The 11582-nt window shown below is 38.7% G+C and overlaps 1 protein-coding gene across 1 annotated transcript; it reads left to right on the forward strand.

Moving 5' to 3' along the window:
* Positions 1–3727: 3727 nt before the first annotated feature.
* Positions 3728–4078, forward strand: LOC115921001. Its single transcript, XM_030977880.1, has one exon. It carries the CDS (start codon positions 3728–3730, stop codon positions 4076–4078), a length of 351 nt encoding a protein of 116 aa, XP_030833740.1.
* Positions 4079–11582: the final 7504 nt, after the last annotated feature.

Here is an 11582-nt window from a genome sequence, read left to right on the forward strand (position 1 = left end):
CAAAGAGTTAATACTTTACCTTAACCCTAGAAAGGCCGGGCTATTTGAGGTCTTAGTACGGCCGGGGGGGGGGGGGGGCATTATGGCCCCCCTTAAGATCTCGGCCGATCTCCGCGAAAATTTGCACGCATGTCAAGTGAAGTGTATAAAATAATATGATAATTTCAATTTTTTGAAAAATTCACTCATTTGCATATTTATGGTAATTTATGCAAATAAGGTCATAAAATCACATTTTTAGCTAAAAATCATATAATATTCATATTTAAGCATTCTTTTTCACCACATATATTCATAAGATCATTTGGAATAATAAAACGACAATTTTCTTTGGAAGAGCCAGCTTATTCCTTATGTTATCTCTTGTTTTGTTAATTTCTTATGCATTTCATTTTTTTTAAACTTATGTATTTTTTGTTTTTGTTGTTTTATTTAATTTCTTACTACAATTCAACTATTTTGAACCCAAAACAACCACCTAAACTTCAAACAAGACCCAATAACCAATGTTTTATCTATTTTTAGAAAAAATGACATTTCCATATGTTTTGTACACAAATCACAAAAATGAACGATTTTCGGGCTGACATGCAAAGACAAAAGGTCACGTGACCTTGTAACTGTAGGTCCGATTTTCGAATCTTGCGGGGCGCCATCCATATGCGTTTCCGAACAATCGGAAAAATCGAGGAGGGGGGGGGGGGCATGATGGTCCCACCGGCCTTATTAGGGTTAAAAACATAATATTTTTTTCACTTACATAATTGCGCTTTTTAACTTTGTATTTCATCATGATCAGACGTTTAAAAGATAATAATACAAATGAGTAGTAGCTAGGGTGCTAGACAAGCTTGAACCGAAGCAATTATTTAGTGGAAATCAATTTAATTTCACATAGTAGAAGTAATGAAGTCTTTAGAATGAAAATAAAAGATCACTATTAAAAACGCATGTTTTTTTTAACAAGTATCAACGTTGACTTACTTTGTAATATGTCTATTGTAGACTCCAAGCCGGCATTTCTGCACGCATCAAAGAAGTCCTCCCTTGTCCCAGTGTATCTAGCTTTCCATTGACAAAACTCCTGGTAATAATCCTCGTCGGCTCGTAATATCTTGGAACTCTCTTCGTCCTGGATTGGTTTGTAGAGAACCTTTCCAAGTTTGTCGCTCAAATTCTCCTCTCGAGCATATTTCACAAGTGTCCACAGTTCAATGTATGATATCAGATCTGGAAAAGAAGATGGATGCTCGCTTTAGTAATTGTTTCTCCTCCTTCTTCCCGTAATAATGTTAATGTAAAGCATTGAACTAAAATGTAGGAGGTTATTTTCTCCACGATTCTTCTTCAAAACCCCTTCTTATTTCACCACTCTCTATTTAATTCAGAAACGTTCGTTTTTGCATCTTTTTTCAATGAAAATATTCACAATTATTGCAAATTAATTGTATTTCCAGAACAATACAAAGTAAAATTTACTTCACTGACGTTTTTTTTATGACACACAACTGTAAGCCAAAACCAATTGTTTAAAATCGTGTGAAAATCTGAATGATAGTTGCCTTAGTTTTTCTTCCAGATACTACAAATAGATTATTTTAAAGAGGCTAGCGTTGGTATTAAATATTCCTTCCTTAATGATGGTCGAAATTTAAACTTTACCACGATCACGTTCACTACGTCTTGTTGTACTAAGAGAGACGGGAAGCTTCGCCGGTAATTCGCTCGAAGATGTCGTATAGATCAGCGTAGGGACATTGGCGTATTTCCCTGAGGAATATAATAGTATGGCGGTGTGACCAAAGTTCGCGCGTGACCAAAGTTCGCTTTCTCAAAAAATCGGTAAGATTTCGAAAATCTGATATCACCAATGGAAAGAGGGTCTTAAAATTACCCAGAAACGAAATTTTCTTTAGAATTGGTTGCGAAATTGTGAAAATATTGACAAAAGATCGGCAAATTTTGCAGTTATTTGCGTCCGTTCCGAAAAATTATCAACTTACCGATAAGGGCCTGGAAATCTTCATTTTGAGATCAGAAATCCTCAAAATTGTAAGTAAAGAGTGGTACGAACTGATTGTACGATATCTTGCCTTGCAAATTATGATATTACCTTATTTTTGATGGATCGCATTTTTTGATAAATCAACTGTAAAACCACCGGTCTCATTGTTTTTATGACTTTTTTAGATGCAGCGCGCGCGCACGATCGGACATCGAATTCTTAGATCGCGATATCTCCGAAATCCTTCGACGGTAAATTTTTCTAGTTGAACCAATCTGTAGTAAAAAAACTTTGCCGTCCATTTGGTAATAATTGAAATAAATAAAGTTGTGAAGAATATGAGAAATCATAGATCGAATATCACATTTTGTAATATGTTCTAAAATGTCCGCGAACTTTGGTCACCCCTTCATACAAACATACAAATAACTTTAGCGTCATTTCTTGTTGTTTTTGTTCTGTTTCAGGTAGTTTTGTTCTTTTGTTTTGTTTTGACTTTACTTTAAATAAATACAAAAGTCTATTGTTAATTTCAATGACGTTTATTACATTTTTTGCAAAATTGAAAGATGAATTTATTATTATCGTTTAATATCAGGATTTGATACAGTCACTTCCGAAGAAATCAAAGCAGCTGGAGAAACGGGAACAGACATCTTTCACTATCTCTGCAACCAAATATGGGAGTCTGAGAAATTCCCGGAGGAATGGGGAAGAGCAATAATAACCCCGATCTATAAGAAGAAAGATAAGCTAGACTGCGGGAACTACAGAGGTATCAGCCTACTGTCCCATGCAGGAAAAGTAATGACAACAATCCTACAAAGAAGAATTCTCAAAAGAACAGAAGAAATCCTCTCTGAATCCCAGGCAGGATTCAGACCAGGCAGGGCTACGACAGACCAAATATTCACGCTAAGACAAATAGCTGAGAAATACCTGGAAAAGAACAGAAGCCTGTACTGCTGCTATATCGACTTTCAGAAGGCTTTTGATTCGGTATGGCAGAAGGGCCTGTGGAAGGCGATGGGATGTTTTGGATATCCAAGCAAGCTGATACGACTGTTACAAGCACTGTATGATCAATCCCAGAGTACGGTCAGAGTAAATGGAGAGCTGACAGAGTGGTTCAAGACAACCGTAGGAGTCAGGCAGGGGTGTGCCATCTCCCCACAACTTTTCAACATACTCCTCGAGCTAGTTATGACCATGGCAATGGAGGAAGTCCAAATAGGAGCTAAAATTCAAGGAACCTGCATAAACAACTTACGTTTTGCAGACGACATCGTCTTGATAGCCGAGACTCCAGAGGAACTGCAGACACTGGTTTATAAAGTCTACAAGGCAAGCTGTGACCTTGGTCTCAAGGTGAACATAGCAAAGACAGAAGTGCAAGCTATAAGCAAAAGCAAGTGCAACCTCAACATTGACATAGCCAACGACAGACTAAAACAGGTGGAAGATTTTGTGTACCTGGGAGGGAAAATAGCAGAAAACGGCTCAAGTACAAATGACATTAAGAATCGTATCAGGAAAGCAGGGGCAGCTTTCCAAAGGCTAAATAACATTTGGACATAAAAAAGCATTAGTAGCCACACGAAGATGCAACTGTACCAATCACTCATCCTCTCTATACTGCTTTATGGGGCGGAATCCTGGACAGTTAAAAAAGAAGATAGCAACAGACTTCAAGTGTTTGAAATGGCATGCCTTCGTCGCATAATGGGGGTGACAAGACTAGATAAGATCCGTAACACACACATCAAAGAATCCCTCAACCTCGATCAAGATGTTATGGACAAAGTCTCCACTAAAAGAATCAAATATTTCGGCCACGTCCTAAGAATGAAACCTACAAGATACCCCAAAATTGCCGTGGAAGGAAAGGTCACAGGAAATCGACCCAGAGGCCGTCCACCCAAAAGATGGCTTGACTGCATCTTAGAGGACTGCAAAGCAAGATCCATACCAAGGCTGACAGATGCATCAAGACTGGCTGCGGACAGAAAAACTTGGCATACCATCACCATACAGAAGCCATCACGAGGCCCCCGGCCTGCGTGGACGGCATAAGTCAAGTAAGTCAAGTCATGTACATGTATTTTCACTTTTGATAAGAAAAAAGTGTAAAATCTCAGTGGGTTTCACTCACGTTTCAAATGCCTTTTCCATCGCTTCATAACATATACAGCAATGACGATGATTGTAGAAAAAAGTATCACAGCTGAAATTGTAAAATAAACACATGTACATTTAAATTTGGATTTAATTAATTACCACCTTTAAATCGCATTGCTTTCTGTCATATGTACAGTGAGTTTTTTTAAATTTATCAGGCATCAAGCATTACGATTAAGTACCATATTCTCTGCAATTACTCCTTTTGAATCTTGATTCTCTGCTATATCCGCATGTATTGTTTTTATAAGAGGTTAATTGTAATTATACTCTATAAATGTTTCTACTACCGTCTGCATTTTTGTTATTTTATTCTCACATATACATTTTTATATAACTTACTAAAGATTTTTAGGTGCGCCATACAATTTTTGACAATGTATCTTTTGTTCATCTATTAATACTATTCACAGTGTTGCAATGCATACCTTTATCTTTTTATCGTCAATTCGTATGTAATTTTTAATTGTTGGCAAGATCGCCCTTTCTCTCTTTCCCCTTCTTGACCTCTTGTCTCTCACTCTTTCTCTCTCTAGCTCCCTCTTTCTGTTTTTAGCCTCTTTTCTCTACATTTTCCCATTTTCTCTTCCTCACTTTCATATTTTATTTATGTCCATATTCCCTATTTCGTTCTTGTTCATATTTTTTATTTTATTTTACATTTGGTGCAAAATTAAGGATAAACATGTGATATATACGTGTACTTTGAATTTGAATGGTACACTTTTTTTCTTCTTCAATGCAATGTATATCCATGTGCAATTCAGTATATGTAACTGCGATGCATGATTCAATAAACATCATACTACTACTACTGCTATATATATAAATATATATATGTATATGTGTGTGTGTTGGTAAATATCGATTGTTGAATATCGATTTATTCTGATCTCTCAGTAGTACCCTCCCCTCATGCATTTACTGTTTTACTGTCATTACCCGTCGTTTATACACTATCACTTACGGACAATGACTGCCACAGCAACGCGAGTCTGCTGAACGTTTCGAATCAAGTGGAGTGTCATGGACCTAGTATCAGCTTCCCCAACCAGCCCTGTTGCAACACATTCAAAGACAGTTTCACTGGTGCCACTCGTTGCTGTCGTAACACGTTTATTTCTTGTTCCATCGCTGTTGTTCCTCACCATCGTTTCCAAAGAATCAACTCTCAGTGATCCATGCATGAAGAACAGGTCGATGAGTGGGTAGTATTCTCTTACTTCACATGTTATCGTTGTTTGAGAAGCGATGCGAAGAGTACATGATGATAGGTCATGTTGCTCTCTGGGACACTCTTCGATTGAAGGAAACGGCTCCAAAGGAAAAGCTAATCGATTGAATATTACAGATGCAGGTATGTATATAACATATCACTTCGAGAGTATATTTCACTGCAATTTTATTGTTTTTACCTCAATCATCAATATCGACTTCCAATACATTTTTATGCTAATATTTGTTTTCTTAATATGTCTTTTTATATTCATTATTTAATTGTATTTGTAACACGGTCCCTATTATTAGTAAACCAGCCCAGTGCCAGGAGCTGTACTTTTTTTTTAACCGTGTCGATAAAAATGGATGAATGTATCAATCAATAAATCATGAACTAAGAAAAAAACTGAAATATATCGGCCTTAATTATACATTTCGCCTCGTCTTAAAGAGAAGATTGAGCGTGTTCATTGTTATTATGCAAATGTGGAAGAACATCGGAGAAAAAATATTCCCTGAAAGCATGGCTCTTCAAATGCCTTCATATTCTAAATATGACATGGAACAGATTACAGACGTGGGCCTCATTTTTATGCCACATGTTTGTGTAGTGCCTTATACATCTGTCTGTGTACAGTGCTTGTTACTTTTACCGAAACTGGGCCAAGTTTCTTATAATTTTAAAGATTCCAGAATCTTGCAGTACACACCAATACTTATATATGCAACATAATCAACTATTTCTGATCGTTTCCACACCGTTTCTTTCACAATGCAATCGCATGACCCGAAATCAGCTACTACTACTGCTACTACTTCTACTACTACTACTTCTACTACTACTACTACTACTACTACTACTACTACTACTACTACTACTACTAATTCAATCTATAAAATATCAAATATATCCATTAATATATGGCAGTATACATCCACTACAGAAATGTACTCCATGGCACTTAAAACAAATGTCATGTCGTCAACCCGCCTTTAGCTGAGTCGCCAGGATGAGGCGCCAGAGCATTCAGGGAATTGCTTTCTACCCGGTACACCTTTACCACACCTCCCCTTTCCTTTAACCACACATTCTATTTAGGATAGATGGGTTGTGTGTTTCAAAAAAGAAATACGTGTAATACATTTCTCTTTCTCGTCCGCTTACCGAATACGTTGAGCCTGGTTACATTCCGAAATAAATGGTCTGTGTCGAAGTCAGTCACCTCACAGTAGTAGCTGTCTTCATGAAGGATCTTTACATCATTGATTACCAAAGAGTATGCACTGGTGACGTTGAACAGCCCTTCTTCATATCCAGGTCCACTCCTCTCTCCGACTCCGCGAGACAAGTCCATGCTGACCAAGGTATCGTTTGCACCTCTTACCCAAGAGACCCTCCTTGGACGAATATTCACCTGGCATGGTACTACACCAACTTCGCCCTTCTGAACTGCCACACTCTGCTCCGTTTTCACAGCATTGTCTTATTATAAATCGAAAAGAAATCAAACTTAATATAAAAATTTCCCTGTTTACGGAGGGTTCAAAGTCTGAATTATCATAAGAAAATGGTTTATTTATAAACAAATTACCCCTTTTGCAAAGTGACAGCCAGAGAATCTAAAGCAAAGGAAGTCTTTTAGTAAATACTATATTCTATTTGACCCATGTAGTAAACGCATGCAAAGGAGAATCTGATAGCCCCCTCCCCCACAAAAAAAGAAAGAAAGAAGAAAATGACTTGTAATCGTTCTCCAAGTTCAGTTGAGCTGAATGTGTGTTCCTTGATCCCATTTTGACTTTGCAGATAAAGTAATGTTTCATAATTATGAAAATAAAAATAAAATAGCTATCTAAATATCCCCGTGTAAGAGCCCCCTGAGATTTCCCATTATACCATATGAAATAACTCACCGATTACTGTTACATCGGTATAGTTGTCTATGAGAATGCCGTGCTGGTTTGAAACGAAACAGATATAGCGCCCTGTATCTGTATAATTGACAGTTTTGATGACCAGAGAGTAGTTCTCAGTCATGTCACAGCTACCGTCTTCATATCTAGGACCAGTCTTTGCTTCAGGAGTCCATCTTAAGACAGTCGGTGAGTCCCAGGGATCATGTCCTTTCTTCCAGTATACAGCGTAAGGTGGTCCAGTGAAACGACATGTCAGGATGCCCGAGCTGCCGTGGATGAGTGTTTTCTTGAGCTCCGTGTAGACTTTGCCATCGGGAATCTCCTGCGATGCTCCAGGACCTTCAGAATATAATTAGAGGGAAATGTGACTGACCTTTTATTACCTTCACTTCTCAATTTTATGTTATGATCACTTGGAAAATTACCATTGCATTGTGTCAACTATCATGTATTTTCTTATTTTTAATTTTGACTAATGCTTCAAAAACTTCTTAGGCCTAATCTACTTGACCGTCCGGTTCAATTCGGTCACACGATTCACATCGACAACACAGACGACACAAAACGGGTAACTAAAGCCTCGGTCACAAATGCCATTACGAACTGCTACGAACGCCGTACGAACAATTTTCAGACAATGGAATTTCGGGAAGACAATGGAAAAACAGGGAGATCGTACGAACCTTTGTGACCGTAGCAAAAGTTAAGCGGATATACTACATTACACCGCAATCGATTTAAAACGTGATTTCGGTGGCGTGAAAAGGGTATTATAGCACCGTGATTCAGACCTATTAACTATACAAAAAATTCGTAATAATAATATAGAGGTGCACATTACTGTAAGGGTTCTTACAATGGTTGAGTAAAACTCAATCACTAGCCAACGTGGTATAGAATAATGCACATAATATGTACATCAAGAATCACTGATACAGTAAATCTACAGAAAAATTAAAACACTTTACTATACAGGGAAATATCTTATAGTACTAGGGAAACTGTATTCTAAACTTACCGATCTGTAGCGATGCAAGCATGAAAGATACCGCAATTAATATCGATAGTTTTGCTGCCATATTGTCTGCTTTCCTCTGTGTGAAGTATGCAACGTGTCACACGTAGGCCTTCGCGGTGCATGAACCATATCGTGAGGAGATTGATTAGAAAATGATAAGATTATGTCAATATAATACTTTGCAGTCGCCCAAAAACGAGTCATAATGAAAAACAAACAGGAAAAGGGTAAGGGGCAGATGCTCCTGTCGATCAACTCCCTCCCCCAATTCAGGAAGCTTCTTTACTGTTGGACAGTTAGCGAAATATATAGGTGAATAATACTACATCAGATGTTATTTAGTTAACTCTTTCCCTTTTTTCTACAAAATAAATGCCAGAATAATCTTAAACCCCTCGGAAGCCAGTGCACATCGTTTAAAAAAAATAATGGTCCGAAATAACCTTCGTTATCGCTGTCAACAAAATTTTTCATCCATTTATATCGTAATGAACACAACTTTGCACTAGATGTTCTGATGGGGAAACAAACATATGCCATTTGAAGCCAACAAAGATGCCTATTTAGATGAGCAGGTATCAAAATATTCATGACTGTAATACATAGAAGCATCTCAGAGCTACTAGAGAAGAGATCGCGCTCGTTCATTAATCAATGCATGGGGCACCTTAAGGGTCCGCTGACCTACATATTTTGTGTTGGAGGGAACAATCAAAAGAGCATGGCCCGACATGACATGGGGGTGGGGGAGCAGTGGGGAGTGGGGGGGGGGGGGTAGTGAGCAACAAGAAAACAAATAATTTGGCCTGCATGCGTATGCCATAGCTATCTCTCTCTGCCAGCTGTGTCGACAAAGGACTTAAGAGACTGATAACCTGCGTGATAGCCGAAGAAATCTTATAGCAGCACCTAGTCTGAAACAGCGGCTGATCTGGGGGGGGGGGGGGGGGGAGGGGGCGGGTCTCTCCTCGGGCAAAAAAACCCAGGTTAATTAAACCTTTACAAAAAAGAAGAAGACGAATTTGAAGAAAAAAAATAGTGCTCCTTACCCCCCCCCCCCCCCCCCCGCATTATTCGCCGGTTTTTTACTCGCCGATAAACACAATGAGACCAATGTCCTTAATTCTGCTCAATTGGCCACAGTCTTTTGGACAAGCCTTTATGTGTATACACACGCAACACACACACACACGCATGCACGCACGCACGCAAGCACGCACGCACACACACACACACACGCACCACCACACACGCACACACCCAAACACACTTACCGACAAGGAATACGAAAATATATTCTTCTTGTTAAAATACAAATGAGATTGACACCCTTACCCACTTTAAATGTGTACAATATATTATTGCCTTGTGTTTCCCTTTTTCATTACAGTTGTATAGCAGGCTGATAATTATTTAGTAGCATTATTTGCAACTCGCTAAATGACAAAGCCACTTTTGACACTTGATAAGCATTTTGCCAAATATAAAAATGGCCTTTAGAATCGGATCATTTCCATAAAAAGCAGTCACAGAAAAACACACACACGTTGAACCTCTTATCATAATTATGCGCGATAACACATGATAATCAGTGTTTAGTTATCATGGTTTTAATATGAAACGATCACTGCTAATGGACATTTGATGGTTTGCCTATATTCACTGTAGTTATTTATTATATATGTGCTCACATGGAAGAAAAATGTCAATACTACAAAAATCCTTTTTTTCTTAAATCCAGCATTCATTAAATTGATATGAGTGAAATCGAAAATAGTTCTTTTTTTTCCTTCTACTACCGTACTTAGGTAGAACTTAACTTACAATACCATAATCAGACTTTCGCATATTTGCTATAATCATAACATAAAGATAGCCAGCTAAAACAAAAAATGGATACATGTTTGCTCATACTAAAATTAAATAATAAATTTATCTGAAACAGAATGAAAGATAGAGGTACTGATTAACTGATACACTGATTCATAATAACGTGATAGTGAAATTATCACAGTTGATTTTCTTCTAGTACTTCCATTATCTATAACTGTTTCAATTTCATTCAATTTTCCTCCCAATGCCACTAGCTATGAGGACAAAGCATCATATACAGTTGTAAGCAGTGGCATAATGAGCAAAAATGTTTTTTTTTTTTTTTTTTTTTTTTTGGGGGGGGGGGGGGGGTCTGACAAAAATCCGCATCACCCCACTCTTACATACAGGCCCTGCTGAACGTTTTTTTAAAAGTGAGGTCTAGGGGCGGAGCCCCCAAAGCTCAAGGGGTATGGGCATCAGTGGCAGATCCAGGAATAACTTACCGGAGGGGCACAAAATGGCATGGGGTGAAATATTATGTAAAACGATGAAGCGACAGCGCGAGGCTTTAGCGCGAGGGAGCGGAGCGACCAAGCGGGGGTGGGTCTGGAAGGGGGTTCTGACCCCCTCCCAGAGTATAGGAAGCAATTGCAATTTTAGACCTCATTAGACGCATTTTCAGGCACTTCCTAGAGTAATATGACGTAAATTTGCTTTCTCCTACCCCCTCCAAGAGTAGGAATTTTTTGCAATTTGAGAACCACATTCGGCGCATCAATGTCCACCAGCACTTCCTGGAAAAAAACGAGGCTTTCTGATCCCGCCCCCCCTCCCCCACTTCATGAACGGAGGGACATCATGCGTGTTTCCAAACTCTCCGGCTCGTAACAAAATACAAATGTCTATAAACCGTAATGACTTTACACACCGGACTTTTCCTGAAAAGGGGGGGGGGGGGGTCGCTAGAAACAATTTCGTTGCTGCACAATGGACAAAGACGGTGGTCCGGTATTTCACCAGTATAGTACTTGGAAAAGTTATCTCGATTGTATGAACTGTGTCGTTATCAAGGGCGTCGCTAGACCTTTTTTAATGAGGGGAGGGGGGGGGGGGGTGGAGGGGGGGGGGGCTGAAGAGGCCACCGATTACCAACAAAACGATCTACCAAATATCGACAAATATATTAATGCCAATGTCCCAATGTCTACAAATTTAACCCTATAAACCCAGGTCCAGGCATTGGCGGATCCAGGGCGCCTGGCAAAACAAAAGAAGGAAAACAAGAAGGAAAACAAAAAGGGGAAATAATTTGTTTGTGTGTGTGCTAAAGAAAGCAACAACAAAAAACTTCTAAGCTATTGACGAAATATCTGACGACGTAAAAAAAAAAAAAAATTGCTTATCTGACCGTGATTAAATGTCTTGAAACCC

The sequence above is a fragment of the Strongylocentrotus purpuratus genome, unplaced genomic scaffold (assembly GCF_000002235.5).
Source record: "Strongylocentrotus purpuratus isolate Spur 01 unplaced genomic scaffold, Spur_5.0 spur5_scaffold_1, whole genome shotgun sequence".
Lineage (NCBI taxonomy): Eukaryota > Metazoa > Echinodermata > Echinoidea > Camarodonta > Strongylocentrotidae > Strongylocentrotus > Strongylocentrotus purpuratus.

Coding starts and splice junctions, on each gene's coding strand:
- LOC115921001 (XM_030977880.1), top strand. CDS start 3,728: ATGGGGGTGACAAGACTAGATAAGATCCGTAACACACACATCAAAGAA.